This window comes from Zalophus californianus, chromosome 3 (genome assembly GCF_009762305.2).
Source record: "Zalophus californianus isolate mZalCal1 chromosome 3, mZalCal1.pri.v2, whole genome shotgun sequence".
NCBI classification, from domain to species: domain Eukaryota; kingdom Metazoa; phylum Chordata; class Mammalia; order Carnivora; family Otariidae; genus Zalophus; species Zalophus californianus.
The window spans coordinates 72778343-72805263 of NC_045597.1; the positions used below are offsets into that span (position 1 = coordinate 72778343).

Below are 26921 nucleotides of genomic sequence, written 5' to 3' on the forward strand. Positions count from 1 at the left end.
TCCCCATCTTCTGCGTTCCTTAGGGCACCTGCCCTGTGACCCGGATGCTACGGGGAGCTGCATCCCAAATATGTTACTTTTGCAACTGATCTCCTGTGTGCTTCTGTGAAAAACGATATCCGGGCCCAGAAAGGTTTTCTCACTGCAGAGCCCTGGAGCGGGCCCACGGAGCTGCCCAGCAGGCAGCAGCCGGGAGCCGGCAACCCGGCAAAGTGGGATCACCCTGGGCCTCTGCGGGCGGGCTCGCGAGAGTGACGTCGAGCGGACCAATCCCCGCGAGGTCGCCGGCCACGGGGCCCAATGGCAGGAGAGCCTGGCAGGACAGTGACAGCAACGCCGGCGGCAACACCCGCACCCCAGCGGCCCCGCCTTCTCGGCGGGCGGCGGTGCTCGGCGGGCGGGGGAAGTGTGGGCCGAGCACCAGACGGGCCGCGGACCCACAGACCCACCCGCCGACCCCCGGACAGACTGCCGACGGCGCAGGGAGTAGCCGCCCGTTGCGCCGGCGCCTCCCGCCGCTCCGTGGGACCGAGTCCGCAGGGCCGCCGAGGAGCCGAGCGAGGGCTGCGCAGCGAACTATCGCCGTCGTGACTCTGGACGCAGGAGTGGTTTGCTTTAAAATCAGAGCTTGAGTTTCCCCGACAGGTGCCTTTGGTCGAATTCAACGGAAATTCCCCTCCCCGTCCCTGCGCGGCGGTGCAGACTCGGCCCCCGACCCAGACGGCGGCCAGTGTCCCCGGGAGCATTTGCTGCTGGGCAGGTGCCCAGGGAGCGCAGGGCACCCCCCCAAAGAGAAAGCCCCCAGAGATTGCGGGCCCCGAAAACGATCGGACCCGCGCCTAGCCTGGCAGGAAGACTGTAACCGTGGGATGAGTTTAAACGAGAAAAAAAAAATCCCTTTATGATTGGGAGCTGCTTTTTGAAGGCCTCCTTCCTGTTCTATTAACAAGCAGCAAAATAACAATAACAAACAATTGCGCAACTGTCCTGTTCTCAGAGGAACCTCACTGTTTCCCTTATGAAAACCGGTTGGCAGTATACAAAGTGGGGACTGTAGTGAGATTATTCCAAATGAAAATGGGTGACAACTTGTAAAACTATTTTAAGGAGGCGTGAGTCCTAAAAGGTGGTAACTCTTAAAAATAGGAAGTAGGACAGTCTCGGGTTTACTGCGTACCTATTCCAAAGTAAAAATTAATCTCTTAGGAAGTGCTTACTGCTTTCTGTTCCCTAGTTTGCCTGTTTACTCCACAAAATTCCTCTAACTTCCCCGTTCTTTCTCACAGAATTCAGCTACCTACCCAGGCAATATGAAGATTTTCTTTGTAGAACCTGCCATTTGCCTTAGTGCGTTTGCTATGACTTTGACTACCCCACTAACAACCCAATATGTGTATAGAAGAATATGGGAAGACACGGGCAACTACAGTTTTGTATCTGATAGCAATACTTCTGAGTGTGGAAAAAACAAAAGCAGCCCCATTTTTGCATTCCAGGAGGTAAGAAATTAAAATATCCCTAAAATGTAATAAAAGGGGAATGTATAATGGGGTTTTCAATGAAAGAGGGCCTTGCACTCATCATCCGTTGATTCCTCAAGGGTCACCTTAAACTCTTAAATCCCAAGTCAAGAGCCTTTATTCATTTCTCCTGTTTGAAGTTTCCTGACACCTCTAATCTGCTTCTAAGTAAAACCCCCTTCTACTTCTTCTGTAACACTGGCTGTTCTCTTTTCTGAGAAAATTTCAGCCTAATCTCATCTCCCCAGTGGCTGTGCCCTTCCTCCTTCCCACCCAAAAGCCTGAAGGTTTGACCAAGGCCAGCTGGAATGAGTACTGGGTGACCTCAGTGGGGTCAAACAGGGTGCTTCTGCCTTTCCCTTGCTTGCTTCCTCCCATCCCCCCTTCTATGGCATGTACATGACCCAGTTTTCAGTGACCCCCAGAACGTAGCCCATCACTGAACACGATGGGCCCTGGGGTCCATCGTGGGCTGATGGAGAAGCAGCGTGTCCTTCCTTATTTTTGCTGTTCTCAGGTCAGCTCTGACTCTCAAATGTTGAGGAGCCGCTGTGTGAGCTTACCTGCGGAGGAGAGCACTCACTTTGGTGCTAAGGGCACTGAAAATGTTTAGCCAGATATTACAGAGTACTTCTGCCTCTCCAGCCTCCTTCCCCAATTTTTTGTTTAAAACAGGAGGTACATCGCCATTCTCCTGCTCCCTCAGTTTTGTTTTGTTTTTTTAATCAAAGTCTGCCAACGTCCAGATGCAAAGGAGATGCATTCAGATTTGGAATTTCCCCCCCCCAGAAAGCCTTAAAAACAGACCACACTTATAAACGTTGACCTATTTCCCTAGAGGATATTGAGTGATGGCAAAAGGGTGGGACTGCCCCCCAAAGGACAAGAAGAGTTTAAGGGAATTCGAATCACCTGCTGGCCGGCTCTAAGATTTTTCTCCTCAGTAGAAGAGAATTCAGGTGTGACTGGAAGATGAGTCTGAGGCCTGGAAGAAATGGCAAAGGGCCCAGAAGACAGGCTCTAGCATTTCCGGAGGTGTTCCCCGAGGTGTCAGGTATAACCTTGCTAGGCTGAGGCCTGGCTGTTTGGCACAGCCTCTGCTGTTCCTCATTTTCTCATTTCCATGGGAGAAATTTTCTTGGAACTGATCATTACTGGGGACCCATACAGACATCAAGGTGCCGGCGTAAAGTGAGGTCATAAAAATAGAGGGGCCAAGGGTCTCACCTTGCGGTTTTGTCTCCTGATTTCAAGAATGTTTCCTTTTATTTATATATATATACATATATATATATATGTCATTCCCAGGGAGTAAAAAGTTTCAAAAGGCTCATCAGTTTCTATATTGGATTCTGTGCTTTCCTTCACCAGACACCAGGAGCAATGGGAGGGAGGGAAGAGGACTTGAACGTCTGCAGAAATCTGCTGCCCTTGCCCTCCTAGAGTAAAGGGAGATAGGCCGTGTGGTTCAGTCACCTTGGTGGCCTCTGTGACTGTGCAGGTGATGACTGTCGGCCCCCTCTGGCCTTACCTAGTTGCTGAGAGCCCCCCACTGCCCAGAGCAGTGGTCTCATTTTGAAGATTTTTGCCGAATGTTTAAGTTGATTGTTGTTTCATTGTTTTTTAATTAGATTAATATTCAAGAGGACATACTGCCCTAGGTCCCTTCCCTTAAAGTGGCGCTCTAGAGCTACAGGTGCTTTTTCTCAGACTGGGGAGCCAGAAAGCACCTCTGTCTCCACCCATAACCGAGACAGAGACAGGTCAGGTGGGCCACTCACCTTTAGCTCCTTAGGAAGGAGGAACACTTTTGCTTCCCAGGAGGCACCACCATCACCTTCAGCACTTCCCTCTGGCCCCTTTTCTGGACACTGTTCCTGCTCAGTATAAGAATATTCTCTTACCTGGGGCACGTGAGTGACTTAGTCGGTTAAGCATCTGCCTTGGGCTTAGGTCTTGGGATCAAGTCTCACATCAGGCTCCATGCTTAGCGGGGAGTCTGCTTCTCCCTCTCCCTCTGGCCTCCACTTGTGTTCTCTCTCTTTCTCTCTCTCAATAAATAAATAAAATCTTAAAAAAAGAAAGACTATCCTTTTACCTTTAAATCCAAGGACAAATGTTGCCTGTTTTATGAGCTTCCTTCTCAATTCCCAGCTCTGCTTGGTGGGTGCTGACCACTCGCTGACTAAAAGAAGTTTAGGAGTTTGAGAACTGTTCTTATAACCCTAAAAACAAAATTTCATAGCACAGGGTCAGTCCCTAATAAAATAAATAAATGATTTTTTTTTCAGTTCAGGTTTTTCTTTGCCACTCCCCCAAAAGGCCAATTACTTATAAGAAAAGTGCATAACACAATAATGTATTGAACTTCTTACTGTTATACCATATTTATTTATCCTTCTATAAAACAAATACATACATGGACGCATGTATTGGAATGCAAGATAATATGAATTTCAGGGTTCAGATATAAGAATACACTGAGCTATCTGACTTACACTTACCATTTTGAAAGTCTGTATGAATAAAAGTCTTATTTTTCAATCCACTGGGATTAATATATATATCCATATAAATAAATATTGATCTAACCTATTTTTCAAATCTTTGAGTTTGACTATAAGGTACACCCACATACTTCTTTTGGGCAAGATTAGTCTCTAAAGGACGTCTTAACAAAATGGCAAGGCTGTGGGAAGGAAGGTCTTGGCTGAGGGAGAAGAGGTAGGGAATTCTAGGCATGTTTGTTGACTTTTGCAGAGGAAGGAATTTTTAAGACCCTTGTCACCCCCTCCTTCCCACCCTGTCCTTTCCAGGTTAACTGACTGGTTTTGAGGTATTAAATTGGCCATTGTGGTCTGTTCTCCTCAGGTACTTTCAAGATAGGGACGCTGCTATTTGAGGGGACAGGTTGGCATTAAACCAGATCATGAAGTTGTTCTTATTCAGTAATTTATTTATAAGCCTTTTAATAACTAACACAATCCCTTATTACCAGGAGATAGAGAATATTTTCTGCTCAATTGTAATTATACATTTTAGCCTATGAAATTGTGACTTTTTAAAAATTGATAGTCCTTTCCTTAAGTTATATCTATCTCTACATTGTCATTCTGTTCAAACTTGTACAGGAAATAGCACTTTTTACTCTGATTTGTCCCATCTCCTTACCTAATATATAATTATAATTCTCCAGAGTTTAAAAGGTATAGGTTGCAGATGAGGAGAGTAGTCTGTGTAAAAGGCTGGGTTAGGAATGACAGTAGAGGGGCGCCTGGGTGGCTCAGTTGGTTAAGCGACTGCCTTCGGCTCAGGTCATGGTCCTGGAGTCCCGGGATCGAGTCCCACATTGGGCTCCCTGCTCGGCGGGGAGTCTGCTTCTCCCTCTGACCCTCTTCCCTCTCGTGCTCTCTATCTCTCATTCTCTCTCCCTCAAATAAATAAATAAAATCTTAAAAAAAAAGAAAAGGAATGACAGTAGACAGAAGACAGGATGTGGGGGAGGGGTGGAAATGGGAGGAGGAATCTCAAACTGGAACATATTGTTGACAAGTTGATTAAAAGATAATCGTTTCATTTACTTCTTTATTCAGTAAATATTTACTTGATGGCTTTTATATCCCTAGAGATACAGAGATGTGCTCAGGAAGCCTGACATAGTAAAAATGGAAACAGCCGAAGTTGATTAAGCACTAATTGGTAATAGGATCTGTGCCTTATATTGACATCCTGACTTTAAATGCAACTCTCACAACAGCCTGCAAGATAGGGACTCTGGTTACCCCCTCTTGTCAGATGAAGCTATAGGGATAAATGATTTGGTGAGGATCACACACAGCTAGCAAGTTACAAGGCCCATTTTACTTGCTTATTCATCCATGCAACCAGTATCTAGGGCGCGCCCTGGGAAGCACTGTTGCTGGAACTGGTGATACTGTGGTGAAGAAGACAGGGTTCCAGCCCTTCTGGAGCTTATGCTGTAGTGGAGAGGGCACACCGGAGCAGTTCAATGAAAGGAACCCGTCCTGTCGAGGGGTGGCAAGTATCTAAAGAAAACACAGCCAGACAAGCTCAGAGCGCTGGGGGAGGATCAGTGGGGTTGCTTTGGATTGTGTGATGAGTCACAGAAGCCTTCTGAGGAGGTGGCATTTGAGTTGAGGAAGTGAACTGCAGGAGGGAGGCAGAGGGAATAGCAAGTAAAAAGGCGAATGAGCACAGAGTGTTTGAGGAATGGCTTGCAGCTGAGGGGAGTGAGGAAGTGGACATGAAAGCAGAGAAGTCATGATGTCTGGCCACCCATGCCATGGCAAGGAATTCGGATTTATTCCAGCGTAAGGAACGCCACTGGGGGATTTTTTTTTTTTAAGACTTTATTTATTTGAGAGAGAGCACGAGAGATTGAGAAAAGGAGTGGGGGGGAGGGGCAGAGGGAGAAGCAGACTCCCCCCAGAGCAGGAAGCTCGACAGACGGACATGGGACTGATCCTAGGACTCTAGGATCATGACCTGAGCTGAAGGCAGGTCGATGCTTAACCGACTGAGCCACCCAGGCACCCGCCACTGAGGGATTTTGAGCAGAGGAGTGACATGAGCTGATTGTTTTTAAAGATCACTCTTAACTGCTGTGTAAAGAACTGATTACAGTATGGGGCGCCTGGGTGGCTCAGTTGGTTAAGCAACTGCCTTCAGCTCAGGTCATGATCCTGGAGTCCTGGGATCGAGTTCCGCATCGGGTGCCCTGCTCAGTGGGGAGTCTGCTTCTCCCTCTGACCCTCCCCCCCTCTCATGCTCTCTCTCTCTCTCTCATTCCTTCTCTCTCAAATAAATAAATAAAATCTTTAAAAAAAAAAAAAGAACTGACTACATCTGAATCCAAATTGATCTGACTCCAGAGCTCTTCATCATTACACCAAAGAATGTAACTGGGGAATGATAATTGCCATATGAGAAGTTTCAATAGAAGGAAAGATTACATCTGTTTGGGCATTTCAGGGAAATCCAAGTGTGACTTGACTATGGACTGTGCCTGTAACATAGAGTACTGGGGGGAGGGGTGAGTGGAGATAATGCAGAAGAGTGGGGTTGGACCGCATCTCGGTGGCCTTACACAACAGACTAGGAGTGTGAGCTTTCTCTAGCAGGCCATGGGCTGAGCAGGTGAGAGACATGCCGCTAGTGTGTTTTGGTAAGATGCTCCCACCATTAGCGTGTATGACCTGCAAAGTGAGAGGGCTGGCATCATAGACTGCATTGAGGAGAGAGCCAGCTAGATGCCAGGGCAGTCCAGGTGAAAACTCTGAGCCCTGTCCTTCCAAGGGCAGCTCAGGGACTATAAAGAGGTAAAGGATGCGAGAAGCACTAGGTGTTGGTGGGCATGAATGAAGGGAAAGGCCAGAAACAAAGATGACTGAAGGTTTGAGCCTGAGGGACTAGAACATTTCCTAATAACCTGAAATTGCTTGCATTATTTGAATATATAAAAATAAACATAGGCTGTCTCTTTAAAAAAATTATTAATTTCAGAATTTGATATTTTTGTGGTTCATCAGTTGTTTTAGGGTCTTCCTAAATATTACATGAATCTATTTTTAAAAATGAGTTTAGTAATCCCTAGTATAAAAATGACATATACTCTTTATGTAAAATTTGGAAAATACAGAGAGAAATGGCAAACAGAAAATGCTTTTGAATCACCCAAACTTCTTCCCATCAAATAACTAGTGTAATGATTGTAACTTCTTCCAGTCTGTGTGTGTACCTGGTGATTATGGTCCTCCGGGGAGTTGGGTTTATCTTACTCCTCAGTTCATGGCATGCTACCATCTTTAGTCAGTGCAAAGCTGCTCTTTGGGTTTTATCTTATTTTTTAGTAAGTAAAGAAACAGATTAGAAGAAACTTATTTGTGGAGACACATGTGAACAAAGCAACCAAGTGCTTCCTAAATAAAGGTCTATCAGATATGACATTTACATGTGACACTCATTCCCCTTTAAGTAGACAGAAAGATCTATCACAGGAAAGGGTATTGCTCTTGCTTTACAACAGTGGGCATGATCTCAGTGCTAAACTGTTGAAAGAAGAAAGAAAAATCATTATATGACCAGTCCCAGATGTCTTGGGGTCTGTGGATCTTCTATATAAGACACACACGCACCAATACACAATTGTCTGTTTATGAGTTCAAATCCCCATCACGGTACTTGCATATTATGCCTGAGCTTCAATTACTGTGTTGCCTCTTGATACTTGCTTTATGAACTGGATGAAGATTCAGGCTGTATCAAACCCATGCACCAGAGATTCCTTGTTGGTGACTTACTGGAAATGTAAAGAAAAGTATGCATCGTGATATTTCTGTGCATGTTGTCTATATCTCTGTAAACACATTGTCTTCTTTTTGTCTCTTCGCAGGAAGTTCAGAAGAAAGTGTCTCTTTTCAATCTGCAGATGGACATAAGTGGGTTAATTCCCGGTCTGGTGTCTACATTCATACTTCTATCTCATAGTGATCATCAAGGACGAAATTCCCTTTGATTTTGTCTTCTGTTGGTGCTCTTGCAATCAGTGTTTGGCTCTGTTTGCTTTCCTATTTTGCTTTTCCATTCCAGCTTTTGATTGCATCTACCTTCATCGGTGCACTTTGTGGCAATTACACAACATTTTTAGGAGCCTGTTTTGCCTACATAGTTGATCAATGTACAGAACAGAAACAAAGAACAATTCGAATAGCTATAATCGACTTCATACTTGGACTTGTCACTGTATCAACAGGACTGTCTTCTGGCTATTTTATCAGAGAATTAGGTTTTGTGTGGTCCTTTTTAATTATTGCTATGGCTCATACTGTTAATTTGATTTATATTTCATTTTTTCTTGGTGATTCAGTGAAAGAATCTTCATCTCAGAATGTTTCCATGTCATGTAGTGAAGGCTTTAAAAACCTATTTTACCGAACTTCCATGCTTTTTAAAAATGCTTCTGGTAAGCGACGGTATTATCTCTGTTTGTTACTTTTTACAATGATCACTTACTTTTTTGTGATAATTGGCGTTTCCCCCATCTTTATCCTTTATGAATTGGATTCACCACTCTGCTGGAATGAAGTTTTTATAGGTTATGGATCAGCTCTGGGTAGCATCACTTTTTTTAGTAGTTTCCTGGGAATATGGCTTTTTTCTTACTGTATGGAAGACATTCATATGGCCTTCATTGGAATCTCTACCACCATGGCAGGAATGGTTATGACTGCTTTTGCCAAAACAACATTGATGATGTTTTTAGGTAAGTTACAAATGTAGCCTTAGAACTAACCATGTATTTATGTTTATATCAAATGAATTTAGTCTGTTGGGTGATAAACTTTTAATATATAATTCTCTATTTAATGCATTCTAGTTCAAGTAAGGCACTTTGTTAAAAGCCAGTTTGCCAGAAACTGAAAGCCAATTTGCTTTAAAAAAAAAAAAAGCAATTCACTGAATAACCACAGTTTTCCAAATTTGTATACTTGACAAAAAATTGTTTTGAGGAACATTCTTCTTGTGAGTCAGTTCTTCAAAACAGCTTTTGCCAACTTGCATATTTCTTAAATGCTGAAGGTTGGGGCACTGAGCACTGGGGTGGCTCAGTCGGTTGAGCATCCAATTCCTGGTTTTGGCTTAGGTCATGATCTCAGGGTCATGAGATGGAGCCCCACTCAGGCTCCCTGCTCAGCAAGGAGTCTGCTTGAGATTCTCTCTTTGCCTCTCCCTCTGCCCCATAAATATGCTGCTAAGAAGGCTACTTTCCATAAAAAATTTTAAAGAGCATTATATAAAGTACACTCAAAAGATTTATAAAATTCATATTTATTGAAGATATTCAAAAAGAAAATTCTTTAAGACAGCCTTTTGCAAATTGGTCATTTCATTAATTGGCTTTTGATAAATCACTTTTTGCCAAACTAGACTGCTTCCTTAACTACCTACCCCACAAGTGGTTTCAGTGGGGCTTGAGTCAGATGCTGCCTTTGAAAGAGCTAAGGGATCTGTAAAGTGGGACCTTGAGAAAGGTCTAATTTCATCTTTTTTACAAAGGCACTGTCAACCTCTTGCTCCCTTGCAGGGAAGCAGGATGACCAAATAGAATTGGGCTTAATGTCCATCTATAGTACCAGGTGATCTTAGGCAAGTTACTTAACTACTCTGGGCCCTCATTTACTCACCTGTAAAATGGGCACAGTAGCACCGAATTCACTGGGTTATAACGAATATTAGAAGAAATCACTGTAAAGCACTTAGCACAATGCCTCGTATTCAGTAAATGTCAGTTCTCCCTGTCTCCCTTCGAGTTGCCAAGGCCAAGTAAGTTAATATATGTGAAATCACACTGAAAGCTTTATAGAGTCATCTGCAAAAATAATATATTGCTATTTCATCATATATAACTAGAAATGGTACTATTAGGGGTCCATAATTTAAGAGGAGAGGCAATCTGTGTTCATGAAATTATTCCACACAAAGATGAAAAGGCAGAAAGATAAAGAACCAATTTATCAATACGTGCATCAATATGATAAAAGAATGCAGACACTAAGAATGCCAAGTCTGAAAAAGCAAAAACAGAAAACAAATGTGGAAGCTAAGTTACACCGTGCTAAATGAGAGGTTTCTACAATCATCAGGGAATAGCAGATCGGTCCCCAATTGGCCGAATATGTAGATCTAGACCTCAAACCTCCCTGAACTCTTGTTCTTAGCACTGGAATAAGAGGGCAAACAAACCTTGAGCTGGCCTGTCTGCAGTGTATCTGTGTATTCATTAAACAGAAGTCTATAATTAATTACTTCAGTCCATAGGTGCAGTGAGTTAGGATGCTTAGAGAGAAAACATTTCACATCAAAAATTGACCATTGGTTTTCTGATTTAGCCCATGATTTCCCACCATTTCTCTTACAGTCAGGCTGCCGTTCCTTTTCACTATTGTGCCACTCTCTGTTCTACGCTCCATGGTATCCAAAGTGGTTCGTTCTACTGAACAAGGTGAGTTTAATTTGCTGGAGGGAAATAATGAATCTACAATCTGTACCAACTCAAATCTATGTACGACCAATGTTTGATTCTTCAGAATATTCTACAACCCTTTTTATGCTCAGAACTCCTTTTGAATTAAGTGGTAAGTTCTGTGTTCAGAAGAGGCTTATATTCAGGCAGGGGTGCCTCTGCCTGGGGTCTCCTGCTTTAGAAGCTTGCTCTGGCCAGACCCCGCCCCAAGAGGAGAGCAGCGCTCAGAGCTAGGCAGATGCCCACTGGGAGCCCACCACACCTACCCCTTCTAGACTACACTCTGGTTACCTGGACCCCCATAATTCCCCACCAGACAGCTCTGGGTTCACATCCATGAGTGCCTGGATGGTACTCCTCCTCAGACCCTTTAGCCTGAGGGTGGACTGTGACCCCAGTGTGCTCCCCTCTAGATCAGAGGGGTAGCCAAGCCATGACTCTTTATAGGAGATCTGGCCCAACCTTAGAATTACAGAGTGGGGTGTCTACAGCCATGTGTAAATGATCCTTTCTGAGCAGGATGGAGCAAGAGGTAGAAAATAACATGGGTGGGCTACAGCTGGGGGCTGAGGGCCAAGGGCTAGCTAGCTCTGCCAGTGCTGTCATTTTCCTACACAGAACTCTAAAAAGTCTGAGAATTCTAAGTTTGTTCCTGACCCTCCAAATCATTGTGACAGTATATAATATGGTATATTTCTCAGAGAGGGAAACAGAATATATCTTAGTTAAGTCTGTTTATTCGAACTGTAACTTTTAAATACTTAGAATATAATATATAGGCTTCTCATTGTATTCTTACGCTGGACCCCACAAATGTTACAGCGAGGCCTGAATTAGAGTCCTAGCATAAACAGGATCCCACTCAGCCGGTTTAGTAGAAGGGCAGCAGTATGAGGGGTGGGCATTGGTGAAGGCACCCAGAGAAGATGGCCCAGTAAGAAGGGAGCAGAGACAGAACACCACAACCTTTCTCTCTACCTTTATCCCATTGACCAAGCACAACAGAAAGTCAGGCTAGCAAGGAAATCCAAGTCATATGATCCGAAGGGTCAGCCCCCAAGCACAGAGCAGGATACAGGAGATCAAACAGTTTGAAAGGGAAGGCAAAGAATGACCAATACAGAAGGACAAAAAATTAAATTTCTGGTTGGAACTAGTTACTAGTTAGGTATTAGGCATATGGGGTTGTCCTCCTTCCTCCCCGCATATGAATACTCTTAGACTTTGAAGCTTTCTTTTGTTTCATGTCTTAGCCTGGTGCAAATACTCATATTAAATATTGATGGGTCATTCATAATTATGCTATTGTATTTATGGCAGTTTAGTCAACACTGGGCAAGACTGCATAATTCACGACATTTAAAATATATTTCTTGGTTCTCTTCTACTCATAAGATGCAGCTGTCTATGCACACAGCTGTTTATAGATTATGTAATGATGATTAACTGGAAAACCACTTTGGGATATAAAAATGTGTAACTATAGTATGTAAAATCCTACCTGCTCCCTTGGGTTATGCAGTGGTTTCTTAGATATGACACCAAAAGCATAACAACAAAAGAAGAAATAGATAATTAGAAACTTATCCAAATTAAAAACTTTTGTGCTTCAAAGGACACCATCAAGAGAGTGAAAAGACAACCGACAGAATGTGAGAATACATTTGTAAATCAAATGTATAATAAGGAACTTGGGAGGTGGGTGGGGGGTGGAGGAAATAAGTGGAGGGCATTAAGAATACACTTAGCACGAAGAGCACTGACTAGTATATGGAAGTGTTGAATCACTATATTGTACACCTGAAACTAATATAACACTGTATGTTAACTACACTGGAATTAAAAAAGAAAAAACCTCAACAACAAAAAGAAAACCCAACTATTTGGCAAAGGATTTGAATAGACTTTTCTCCAAAAAGGTGTACAGATGGCCAATAAGCACATGAAGAAATGTTCAACATCATTAGCCATCAGGGAAATGCAAATCAAAACCACAGTGAGACCCACTAGGATGGCTAAAATGAAAAAAGACAGACCAAGATGTGAAGAAATTGGAACCCTCTTACATTGCTGGCCGAAAAAAAAATGATGCGCCCATTTTGCAAAAACAGTTTGGTAGCTCCTCAGAAAGTTAAATAGAGTTATCTTATGACTCAGCAATTCCAATCCTAGAAATAGAATGGAATCGAAATCCCAATAGAAATGAAAACATATACCCACACAGAATCTTATATACAAATGTTCATAGCAGCATTATGTATAATAGCCAAAAAGTATAAAAAAATGGAAATGCCCATGAACTGGCGAACAGATAGACACAATGTATATCTGCCTAATGGAATATTATTTGGCAATAAAAATTAAGTCCTGATGGTACTTGCTACACTGTGGGGGCACCTTGAAAGCATGACGCTAAATGAAAAAAGCCAGACACAAAAGGCCACATATTATCATATAAATATGGTTCCATCTAGATGACATGTTCAGAAAAGGCAAACCCATAAAGATAGAAATCAGAGAGGTGCTGTCCAGGGCTGGGGAGATAGGGGGTGATTGGGAATAGATACAGTTTCTTCTGGGGTGATGGCTGCACAATTCTGTGAACTGTGCAGTTTAAAGGGGTGGGTTTTAAGGTATGTGAATTATATCTCAAAGCTGTTCAGCGAAAATAGAAAAATCTGCCTGCTTTAACTTGGAACATAGACTTGTCGGGGTGTATAGTTTGTTTCTGTTTATATTTGGTTTAGTTTATTTATAAAGGCTTTTTAAAAGTCATTTCATACTGTTAAATATAGTGACATTTCAAATGTTTTTTTTTACTTTTTGGCATTCCATATTCTGAACTATAACTTCGTGAATCGTGATTCCATTGTTCTAGGATAGGAAAATTACTTTGTTTTTAACTGCAAACTACAAAATCCCTTTGGTGATGTCAGAATTTCCATATTAAATATATTCCCATCCTTCATTACTTTTTAAAAATGGGATATTTTTGTGAAAATGTTATGCACTTTAATCAGAGAAGGAAACCACTGCATAATGTCTCACTAGCCTCTTACTATCCCTATTATCTTGAATAAGAGAGAGAACACTAGATTTGGGTAATTATTTTGGAATTTCTGTGCTCCATACAGCTGTGACGCTCACAGCTAGAGCCACCCCGGATGACCTCTTACCTGATCACTACCTGCATACTTCTTGTGATTACAAATTGGAATAGTGTAAAAACAGACTTGACTTTTAAGGCCTATTGAATTAAAAAAAAGTATAGGAAGTAAATTAACCTGCACTTATTATTTATTCCAGCTTATCTCTGATAACTATTAAACAAGTTGAACTACTTGGGGACGTTACAAGCAAACCCTACTTTGTAATAGTATGGCTGTTTATGCCAGACAGACATACCGCCTGAACCAACTTGCCATCAAGAATGGATTTAAGTCATTGCATAAAAGGACTAGAACAATCCAGTCTGTCTTCCATGGCACTGTGCCTAGCTGTGGCAAGGGATCAGAAATATAAGAAAATAATTAGTTAGATAGTGAGGAGTACTTCCAATTAAACTGACTTCATGTCTTATCATAAAACATGGAAGCAGTAGGTCTTTATGCTACTTGCTGATTGATAACTGAGCTCTTGAATTAAGCTTTTATTCATTCATTTGACAAATAAGGATTAAACATATCTACCATGTGCCAGGACAGATAGGCCCTGGGACACAGCAGTAAACAAAGTAGATGTGCACTTGACATGAACAGAGCTTTTGTTTTAGTTAAAAGAAGACATATATGTGAAAATACAATATTCTTCAGGGCTATGTTTATGTTTTATGAATATGTGACCTGTCATTGAATGAAGAATGAGAAGCAACGTATGATAATATATATACTAGGGCAAAAAGCTTAAATACATAAAAATCAACACACAACACAGTCTACTAAACCAAGACCATGGGAAAAATTAGAACATAGACATGTAAACCATAATCCAGTTATGAAAGGTGACCCTCAAGCTTGCCTTTTCCTTCTTCAGTCCAATCAAATACAATTATTTACATGATTTGCATTGTTTGTAAGACAAATACATTACCATTTACCATGAAAAGGTAAACTTGGCAAAGTAAGGAAGAAGCACCGTGCCTTAATGCGAGAGTCTGCAGAAGCTCCATAGGAATGTATACTGGGGACGTCATGGGAAGTGGAAAACTGTCACAGAACTTTGGTGATGCAAAATTTGACGAAGAGGAAGAAAAGTACATCCTGTCTAGAGGTTTAACTGCTTGGTCAATGTGGTCTTGGATTCCAGACAAAACTAAAAATCAGTAGACTTAATGAGCCCTTTTCTCTGATTACAAGCTTGGACTAGCCATGTAGCCACTTTGTGTTTCTCACACAATGCTCCAGGGCCTACTGCCCTCTCCCAAATGTGGTGTGGAGCAAGTGTAGCAGACGGCAGCGGGATCCCCGCTCACTCAGCCTTGTGAGCCACCTCACAGTGGAGGCAGTTTCAAGCAGGGGAGGCAGAAAAGAATCACTCAACATCAAATCATGGCATAACGAGAGCACAGAGAGTTACTTGAAGAGTCACACCGAAGAAGCGTGTGGACTGAATTTGTTCACTTTGAAGGGAGGGCTCAGTTTCAAACTGCAGATCATCTGTCTTTGTCTGCGGCTGTCACTTTTGCCAGAGCTGAGAAGCAGATGAAAAGGATTGCTTAAACTTTCAAAAGGCCCCCAGGGTAGGACCTTTGCGGGAGGGAGCCACCGGGGCATACACATATGGGGGTGTCACAGATGTCCCAGCTTAGGGACCGAGTGGGAGATAACGACAGTGGTAGTTGTGGCTATGTGTGCGGCTGTGCAGGGAGAGGAGACTGTGGATTTCAAATGCGTCCACTGGTATACTCTGGTTTCTCTTCAGATCATATAAATCTTTCGCCTTTTCAAATGTGTCCGCTACTGGAGCCTCTTACCTTTGCCTGACTGACATCCAAACTATTGTGTTTTCAGCTTCCCCCACATCAGGTCAGGGAAAACTGGTGACCTCAGTTTCTTCACCTGTAAAATGGGTTACTGGCTTCTCCGGGATTTAGAGGCAGTAGCTTCTGTTCACCAAGCAGTGCCCCACATTTGCTTTTTCAGCGAGGAACAATTTTCTCCCTTCATTTTGTCTATTGTTTTGTAACTCAGCCCTTTCTTTTTCTCCCTGCACACCCCGACCCCAAACAGGCACCTTGTTTGCTTGCATTGCTTTCTTGGAAACACTTGGCGGAGTTGCTGCAGTTTCTACTTTTAATGGAATTTATTCAGCGACCGTTGCTTGGTACCCAGGCTTCACCTTTCTGCTGTCTGCTGTTCTATTACTAATTCCAGCTGTCAGTCTATGGTATGTAATTATTTTTAATCATTTTATCAAAGGTTAGCTGGATTAAATGAATTCCCTAACCTCACCGGTAAAATTACATAGACTGCTAAAGTTGTCGAAAAAATTCAACTAACTTTTTTTAAAATTTATTCTTATTTTAGAGAGCGAGTGGGTGGGGAGGGGCAGAGGGAGAGAGAATCTTAAGCAGGCTCCATGCTCAGCATGGAGCTGGACGTGGGGCTCGATCTCACAACCCTGAGATCATGACCTGAGCCAGAATCAAGAGTTGGATGTTTAACCGACTGAGCCAGCCAGGCACTCGTCAACTGAGTAACTTTTAAAGATCTAATTGGCTCTAACTAATTGATTCATGAATTAGGCAGCATTCTATCTAACAAGTAGAGGGGAGCTCTGAGGAGCTGTGCTGAGTGGAAGGTTTTCACAGAATGGAAGGTGGATCAAGATGTTATTGACAAAAGAGGAGAAATAATTATTTCAGGCAATGTCACCTTCCCTTAAGAAGAAGGGCAGGGGGTCTTATCAGGTAGATGACCCCATCTTCCTTTGCGGGATGGAGAGGGCCCATGGGGCAGGCTTATTGGTGCTGATCAGAAAACTCTTGCCTGACTAGTGAAGATTCTGTCTCTGGGGAAGGCTGGAACTGCAGTTAAGTTACATATTCAGTCCAGGTTTGATAACTTGGCCTACCTGACACCATTTTGGGCCTGTGGTTTTCTTTTTAACAAAGTTTTGCCTCATGCCTCAGAATGTACTTTTCTCAATAAATTTTAAGATTTTATTTATTTATTTGACACACACAGAGAGAGAGAGCGGGCACAAGCAGGAGGAGCAGCAGAGGGAGAGAGAGAGAAGCAGGCTCTCTGCTGAGCAGGGCGCCCCATGCAGGGCTCAATCCCAGGACCCTGGGATCATGACCCAAGCCAAAGGCAGATGCTCAACCAACTGAGACACTCAGGTGCCCCTCTCAATAAATTTTAGACATGAAGACATCTATTGATAATGTTGGAAACCTAAGAAGAAAGAGACAATGACAAGGCTGACCAGAACTGGGAGAAAGAAAGATTGGGTCAGACTCTGAATAGCTACCCCCTGTCTCTTTAAATATGAACAATTGATTAAACTAGCATCCAAGAATAGATAGATAGATAGATAGATAGATAGATAGATAGATAGATAGATAGATAAAAACTATGATTTCCTAGAGTATAATATCCTCTGAGGGTCAAAGATTTAAAAAGAAGACAGACTTTAATATGGAGTCTTGGGTTGATGACAAGAGCAAATAGTGAACACTGAATATCAGGAATGTTCTTTCCAGAGAGTTAGCTTATTTAATGATTCCTGTTTTAAAGGTAAGTACCCAAATAAACACAAAGTACTAAATTCTATTTGTAAATAGTACCTAGAATAAAAAGACCAGAGTCAGACATGTAGGAGAAATATTTATTTCTCCCTTTGCCTTTTGGTTAATGAAAAGTATGATCTAACTAGGTAAGTGTTCGCTAAAATGCCCAGGCAACAGGGTCAACACATTCTGTGGGGCCAGCACACTGAGCTGAGAGTGCACTGCCCTTCTTTGCTGGGCTTTGCCCATTCCACATGGCTAAGAGCATAGTGCAGTGATGGGGATCAGTAGAAGGTGGGGCACAAAAGGCATCTCTGCTTTCTCCTGAGCACTGGGCTAGGGTGGGGTGAGTAAGGGTGAAAAGTACCGATGTACCCAGGCTTCACGCATTCTGCCAAGACTGTGAACTCCTTAAAGGACTGCCCTACATTTATTCATAGTAGGACCTCAGTACATATTGTCTCTACTTAATTTTGATACCTAGATCTATGTAAGAGTATAACAATATTTGCAGTTCCTCTGTAATATTGATGAAAAGTTATCTTTACTAGATAGCTTTTTAAAAGAGACCATTCACCTATTGAACTGGCAAAATTAAAAATACACGTTGTGCTAATGAGTACACAATGAGACAATCAATCTTATATGTTGCTGGTAGTGCTATTATTTGGCACTATCATTTTTGGAAGGCAATTCATAAACATGTATCAAAAGCTTTTTTAAGAAGTTCATAGTATTTGACCCAGTGATTCCTTTTAGAAACATATCCTAAGGGAATGGTCAGTAATGTAAAAAATTTATAGACAGTTGACCCTTGAATAACACAGGTCTGAACTGCATGGATTCACTTAACATGCAGATTTTTTTTCAATATATACAGTACTATAATGGATTTTCTCTTATGATTTTAATAACATTTCTCTAGTTTTATTATAAAAATACAGCATTATATATATATATAAAACATACCACATCCATGTTAATAGACTGCTTTATATTACTGGTAAAGCTCCGGGTCAGTAGTAGGCTATTAGTAGTTACGTTTTTAGGGAGTCAACAGTGATATGAACATTTCCAACTCCATGGATGCCCCAACCCCTGCATTGTGCAAGGGTCCACTGGTATAAAGATGTTCATTAAGACAAAAAAAATTTTTTCAATGACCAAAATGTCCAACAAGAGAATGATTAAATAAATGATGGTGCATCCATAGCATGAAACATAATGTTAATAAGAATTGGGGAAGAGGGAAGGGGGCGCCTGAGTGGCTCAGTCATTAAGCGTCTGCCTTCGGCTTGGGTCATGATCCCAGGGTCCTGGGATCGAGCCCCGCATCAGGCTCCCTGCTCCGTGGGAAGCCCGCTTCTCCCTCTCCCACTCCCCCTGCTTGTGTTCCCTCTCTCGCTGTCTCTGTCAAATAAATAAATAAAATCTTAAAAAAAATTGGGGAGTAGATTAACGGATAATTTTAATTTTATTCTTCATATATTTATATATACCTATTATGAACACATATGCAGCTAGCTAAAAGATAGTTATCCTTTTAATAATGTTTCTAATGTAAATATAGATGGTCTTCTGAGATTTTTTTTAACCCTATACTGTTCAATATTTTAAAAAATAAAATTACATGCAGGGTGCCTGGGTGGTTCAGTCAGTTGGGCGTCTGCCTTTGGCTCAGGTCATGATTTCAGGGTCCTGGGATCAAGGCCTGCCTCAGGCCCCCTGCTCCGCGGGGAGTCTCTTTGTCCCTCTGCCCCTCCTGCCCCTGCTTGTGTTCCCTCTCGCTCATATAAAGAAAATCTTTAAAATACAATTACATGCTTTTTTTTTTAAAGATTTTATTTTCTTGAGGTGGGGGAAAGTAGAGGGACAGGAGAGAGAGTCCTAAGCAGGCTCTGTCTGAGCACCAAGCCCCAGCACTGGGCTCCATCTCACTACCCTGAGATCATAACCCTGAGATCACGGCCTAAGCCGAAACCAAGAGTCACCCAGGTGCCCCCCATTACTGCTTTTTAAATTCTAGATGTCTTCTCCCAGCTTCAGTTATAGGTATTGAACATGAACTTCAGCCATAACTATAGTCACAGCTACTTTTTGTGGACTACAGAATAAACAATGGGACGGATGGATATTGTAGGTACCTGGAAAAGAAAAAAACTGTAGATTTTTTATTATTTTCAGAATGCTATGCACAGTGAGTCAGTTGTACTCAAAATGCTACTATATTCCTTCTACATATAATTTGCATAATTTATTGGAAGCCATATAATCAGAGGAAAGCTAGAATACAGGTTATTTATTTATGTATTGCCTTCATCACAATTTTAAAGTATCTTGTTTGCTTTTGCAGTGTGGTCAAGTGCACCAGCTGGAATGAAGGAAGCTATGTACTTCTTACACAAGAGGAATCCAGTGAAGACACTTCAGACAGATGATTAATTGTGATTAAAAAAAAAAAACTGAAAGCACATTTCATATACTCTGACTTCTGAGGAATGTAAACTAGTTCCATAATCAATATTTCATGAATAATCAATGCTACATGTCCTTTCTTTTAAACTGAACAGTGAGAGAACTAGCTCCTCGCTCTAGCTGCTTACAGTATCGTGCACTTTGAGCACTTTATGATTATCATGTGATAGATTTCCATAGAAGAACAAACACTTCCCACTTTTGGATTTAGGACAGAAACTGAAACTTTACAGTATGAACAGGGATAAGAACTTGACAAAATCAAAAGCAATAATCCCGTAATCCAATAATCCTAACATACTCCAGTCTCACTGCGACTAAGGAAAGAGAACTAACTCTATACACCTCAGTTTCTTCATCTGCAAAATGGGTTTCTGACCTCTTGAAGATTTTTGAAGGCCTAACTGTTCAAAATTATGATGAATCATTCACTGATAGGAAAAGAATGATAGAAGTTTCAAATATTTCTAGTACAATAGTACCTCTGCCTGGATAATGCTTTGTTTTATAGAGCCCATCAGCATGTTATTGACAGTGAAACTTTTAAGAGATGCAAAAACCTGAAAATGGAATCACTTTAAATGATATATATTTTTACTTTTCCTAATATAATTAGGTAAAAAAGGGGTGATTGGAAAAAAATACCATAAAAAATTGTTTATAAAGAAATGTAAAAAACTGAGTAAGCAGCCAATCAGGAAGTAGTATTATAGAGCCAATATTCATTCCTTATTTTTATCAAGGGATAGCCATTTCTTACTGCCTTAAACTCATCCTGAGACCCACCCTGGTCCCTGAAAACACCACTCTTTCATGCCTCCTGTCTTTCTATACACTGTTTCATTTGCTCTTCTTCCCTCGGGACAATGAAACTTCAGAGTCTCAGCCAAAACACTGCTTCCCTCTGCATAGTTTGACATTTCTTCCCTACTCTATACTTCCCCCATCCCTGCAGGGTGCCCATAGCACTTTCTTTATACTTCCATCCTAGCATTTTCCATTGTTTCATCATGTTTGTTTTCCCTACTTGACAATGAGCACCTTGAGGACAGGGACAATCTTTGATTCCTCATTTTACCCTCAATAAACGTTTGTTGAACTAAATACAAAATTTTGTTTTTACTTGTAAAAAGAATTTAAATCTACATATTTAATGCATTCTGAGAGTAACCACTGATATCGATGCCACAGCCATTAAGCCAGCCTTGAAAAATATGCTAGCCTGTACACTTTTTAAATTGGTTTACAGCATTTTTACTAGTCCTTCAATATCTTTGATTTTCTAAGTTACCATATGTAATAACGCAAATGCCTTGAAGTACAACTAGATGATTCTTCGTAATCTCTTGAACGCAGATAGAGTTTTCCATTTAACAGGACTGCTTATAACTTTTTTCTGTAGGGTAATCAATGATTGCTGGACTGGCCAAGAGCACTGAATGTAAAATATCGCAAATTTTTATTTCCAAGACTATTCCTTTTAAGTCTATCTTATGTCTTCTGGGCTGGAAGCCCATGTAAGAACTGAGTGATTTCCATATTTATTTATTTTTCTTCCTGCTCAATGCTCTTTCCACACCAAAAAATATGGTTTACAAAGTGTTCCTCTATATCAACTTATTGTATATTCTCTTAATAACTCTGACAAAGTAGATATTCATTTTCCTCATTTTACAAAGAAGTTAAGTCTCAGAGAGACCTGACCATGGTTATTCAACTATCACTAAGCAGTAGCATCACACAGAGATGGTCTTGGCACTGCTGAGATTCTTCATAGCTAAGGTGTACATGTTACAGATTATAAATCTGACAACAATAATTGTGGAAGGTGACGTGCACCCCAACAAAACACATTAGCACTACTGTACCCAACTAAATTGCCTACAATATTGCCTTTTTTTATGGTTAGACATGATGGTCTATAAAGTCCCTTTCAGCTCAGCCTTCCACGATTTTACACTCTTCATCTAAACTGAAGAGAGCACAGATGGTATTATTCATACAGTTAAGAGATAAATAGATGGTTTCGTATTTGAGCAAAAACTGTTTGAGCTGCAGTATATCAGGGCACTGGATTGAGATGGCCCAGAGTAAAAATAGAGCATGAAGAAGTTTAGCCAACTCCCAAAATATATATCCTAAGGATACGATTAGTAAATGTGATGAAGACTAGAGAAACATGTAAGCTGATCGGGGTATAGAGTCAAGACAAAAATGAAAAAGAAAAAAATGCTGCCACCTAATCTCCCATAACGTGACCTAATTATCTGAAGGAAGAATTAACTGAAATGATTTGTCTCTGTGGAGTCCATTTGAAGGGAACAAAGAGGAAAGTCATGTTCCTTTTTATCCAGCACTGTACAAAGGGGGTTACATATACCATATCTAATAGAAATGAATACTCATCACTACAGAGGGGGTATTCCTATGAGGCTAGACTATTCAACAGGATTATTTATACCCTGCATTGCACAGCCTCAAGAAATCCCTTTTCTCTTAAGGAATCAATCCATTTACAATTGCACCAAAAACCATAAGATAAACTAGGAATAAACTAACCAAAGAGCCTAAGGGATCTGTACTCTAAAAACTACAGAACAGTTATGAAAGAAATTGAGGAAGACACAGAGAAATGGAAAAACATTCCATGCTCATGGATTGGGAAGAAGAAATATTGTTAAAATGTCTATGCTACCTAGAGCAATCTATACATTCAATGCAATACCTATCAAAATACCATAGACATTTTTCACAGAGCTGGAACAAATAATCCTAAAATTTATATGGAACCAGGGAAAAACCCCGAATAGCCAGAGGAATGTTGAAAAAGAAAACCAAAGCTGGTGGCACCACAATTCCAGACTTCAAGCTCTATAACAAAGCTGTAATCATCAAGACAGTATGGTACTGGCAAAAACAGACACACAGATCAATGGAACAGAGTAGAAAACCCAGAAATGGACCCTCAACTCTACGGTCAAATAATCTTTGACAAAGCAGGAAAGAATATCCAATGGAAAAAAAAGACAGTCTCTTCAACAAATGGGTGTTGGGGAAAATTGGACAGCCACATGCAAAGAATGAAACTGGACCATTCCTCTCACACTATACACAAAGATAAACGCAAAATGGGTGGGGGAAAAAAAAAACCTAAATGTGAGACAGGAATCCATCAAAATCCTAGAGGAGAACACAGGCAGCAACCTCTGTGACCCTGGCTGCATGAACTTACTAGACACGTCTCCAAAGACAACGGAAACAAAAGCAAAAATGAACTATTGGGACTTCATCAAGATAAAAAGTTTTTGCACAGCAAAGGAAATAGTCAATAAAACTAAAAGGCAACCTACAAAATGGGAGAAGATATTTGCAAATGACATATCAGATAAAGGGCTAGTATCCAAGATCTATAAAGAACTTATAAACTCAACACCCAAAAAACAAATAATCCAGTCAAGAAATGGGCAGAAGACATGAACAGATATTCCCCCAAAGAGCACATACAAATGGCCAACAGACACATGAAAAAATGCTCAACATCATTAGCCATCAGGGAAATTCAAATCAAAACCACACTGAGATACCACCTCACACCTGTCAGAATGGCTAAAATTAACAAGTCAGGAAACAAATGTTGGCGAGGATGCAGAGAAAGGGGAACCCTCCTTACACTGTTGGTGGGAATGCAAGCTGGTGCAGCCACTCTGGAAAATGATATGGAGGTTCCTCAAACAGTTGAAAATAGAGCTACCCTACGACCCAGCAATTGTACTACTGGGTATTTACCCCAAAGATACAAACGTTAGTGATCCGAAGGGGTACGTGCACCCTGATGTTTATAGCAGCAAAGTCCACAATAGCCAAACTATGGAAAGAGCCCAGATGTCCATCAATGGATAAAGATGTGGCATATGTAGATATATAGATATATAAAATATATACGTGTATATACATATAAAATGTATATATATAAAAAGTATATGTATATGTGTATATACATATAAAATGAAATATTACTCAGCCATCAAAAAAATGAAATCTTGCCATTTACATTAACATGGATGGAACTGGAGGGTATTACGCTGAGCAAAATAAGTCAATCAGAGAAAGACAACTATCACATAGTTTCACTCATATGTGGACTATAAGAAATAGTGCATAGGGGAAGGGAGGGGAAAACTGAATGGGAAGAAATCAGAGAGGGAGACAAACCATGAGAGACTCTTAACTATAGGAAACAAACTGAGGGTTCCTGGAGGGGGTGGCGGGTGAGGGGATGGGGTAACTGGGTAATGCGCATTAAGGAGGGCAAGTGATGTGATAAGCAATGGGTGTTATATGCAACTGATGACTTACTAAACTCTACATCTGAAACTAATGATGTACCATATGTTGGCTAATTGAATTTAAATTTAATCCTCTGATTATTCAATGTCCCCAAATCCTGCTGATGAGAATAGGGTATCCTAGGTTCAGTTCTCTTTTAATGAAATGCCTGCATATCAGAACCACCCAAACATTTTTTTTTTTTTTAATCCCTGGAAATTCTCATCCAGACAGTCTGGAGTGGGGTCTTAGAATCTATTTTTAATACTTTCCAGGTGTCTGATACACATCCAGATCTGGAAACTACTGGCTTCCAGTAGTTCCAAAAGCACTACTGACTGCTTCTCAGCCCTATTCTAAATGCACATTAGAATAACCAATGGGGGGTGGGCAGTAAAATAAATACAAATAACAAGCCTCTTCATGGGCCAGTGGTTTTCGGTCTTGGCTGCCACGGAGAATCACCTAGGGAGCTTTAAATACTGCCAATGCCCAGGTCCCAGTCCAGGACAACTAACCTGAAATTTCTAGGAGGGGAGGAAGACATCAGTATTTTTTCAAATGTTATCCAGGTGATTTTAAGATGTGGCCAGGGTTGAGAATGACAACTCTGGATGAGGGGTCAGTACACTTTTCCTGTAAATGGCCAGAGAACAAGTATTTTAGGTTTCGTTGGTTATATAAATCTGTCACAATGACCTACCTGCCATTGTGGCACAAAGCAACCATAGCCATACATTAGTGAATGTGCAGAGCTGTACTCCAATAAACAAAACAAGCAACCAGCTGCATTTGGCAGTGGTGTGCAGAATCCCTGTTCTGCATATTCTGGTTACTGGAAACTGGAGAGCCATGTCCTTCGTTGTAAATATTGGCATTTGAAATCACAGAATGAATAAAATAATATAAATACATAACTCTTGGTACAGTTCCTGACTCAGTAGGGGCTTAAAAGAGCAGTCTCATTTGATTAGCTCAAGACAGTCCCATGAGCCAGATGGATTCTGGTTGTGCTGACAGAAGTAAATTTGTGGATGTACATAGCCTCAAATCATTACTTAGGGACTGCTTTCTTGGGGGATGATATGTAGCTAGAATATGATCAAGATGGGACCTAGCCAAGTGGTTTCATTGCCAAACATGTAAGGAATAAACAAAGATATTCTACACAAGCATTTCCAGAAAACAGACGCAAGGAACACTTCCCAACTCATTTTATGAGGTCAGCATTATCCTGATGCAAAACCAGACAAAGAAATTACAGAACTTCCTTGACTTATGATGGGGTTATATCCCAAGAAAGCCATCGTAAGTTGAAAATACCCTAAGTCAAAAATGCATCTAATACACCTAACCTAAAATTATAGTTTAGCCTAGCCTCCTTAAATGTTCTCAGAACTCCTATATTCGCCTAAATTTGGGCAAAATTATCTAACATAAAGCCTATTTTATAATAAAGTATTGAATATCTCATGTCATGTATTGAATACTGTACTGAAAGTGAAAAACAGAATGGTTGTCACTGTGTTGGTTGTTTACTCTCATAGTCACGTGGCTGACTGGGAGCTACCACCCAGCATGGCGACAGGATCCTACTATGTATCGGTAGCCTGGGAAAAGATCAAAATTCAAAATTCTAAGTGCAGTTTCTACTGAATGCATATCCCTTTTGCATTATTGTAAAGTCAAAAAATCCTAAGTCTAACATCCTAAGTCAGGGACTGTCTGTACATGAAAAGTGAACTACCATTAAAAAAAGAAAGAAGTCAGTGGGGTGCCTGAGTGGCTCAGTCGGTTAAGCGGCTGCCTTCAGCTCAGGTCATGATCTCGGGGTCCTGGAATCGAGCACTGCCCCTGCCTCTCCCTCTGTCGCTCCCCCTGCTTGTGCTCTCTCTCACGCTCTCTCTCAAATAAAATCTTAAAAAAATAAAGAAAGAAGTCAAGTTAGATGACACACACTTTAACACTTCATGAAGATACGTCTCCCAACTGGAGAGTGGCAAAAAGGGGTGGAAAGGCAGAAAGCTTTTATAGAAAAAGGAGTTAAGGAACAAGAAGGTAAATAGCCCAGAGTTGGCTTGCCTGGACTATACTGTGTTTCTGGTCAAGCAGGCATTTACAGAGATACATTTCAACCTACAGACTAATATTTCCCATGAACATAAACAAAAAATTCACAACAAAATATTAACAGATCAAGCCATACAATGAAAAAGATAATACATCAGTCCAAGTGGAATTTATTCAGAAAATGCAAGGCTGGCTCAACATTTGAAAATCACTTAATGCACCATACTAACAGACTAAAGGAAATTTTAAAAAACCCCATAACTATATCAAAGGATGCAAAAGAAAAATTTAACAAAACCCAAAATCCCATTCATGATAAAAATTCTCAAGAAACTAGGATCAAGCTGATACAGGGCATTAATAGTAAAAAGACTGTATGCTTCTCCCACAAGATTGGGAATAAGGCAAGGATTTCCATCAATTTTATGTAAATTATACCTCAATAACCTTAAATTAAAAAGCCTAAATTGATGCTTTGAAGCCAGCACTAATATATGTCTGAGGCCCTCGGTAAAGGTATCATTACCTAGCTTATCTTGGGAAAGCCAGTTAGATGGCCAGTGAATAGGGGATTTACATTAAGAAACCAAAAAATCCAAAGTTCCTGTCTCTCAAAGTCTTTGATTTCCTCCTATACCAGCTGTTTCTCAGAGGTCTGGTCCCTGGATCAGCAGCATCACCATCACCTAAGCAACTTGTTAGAGATGCAAATTCTCAGGCTTCAACTCAAACCTCCTGAGTTTTGGGGGCAGTGGGG

At 41.0% G+C, this 26921-nt stretch overlaps 1 protein-coding gene across 1 annotated transcript; it reads left to right on the forward strand.

The window, feature by feature from the left end:
* The first annotated feature begins 506 nt into the window (after nt 1-506).
* SLC46A3 (solute carrier family 46 member 3) lies at nt 507-20872 on the forward strand. The gene is given in 7 exon segments (XM_027590429.2): nt 507-645; nt 1287-1499; nt 7933-8038; nt 8041-8802; nt 10459-10542; nt 15792-15948; nt 19647-20872. Coding segments are annotated over 6 exon segments (1383 nt in total). The 5' UTR covers nt 507-645; nt 1287-1310; the 3' UTR covers nt 19732-20872.
* Nucleotides 20873-26921: the final 6049 nt, after the last annotated feature.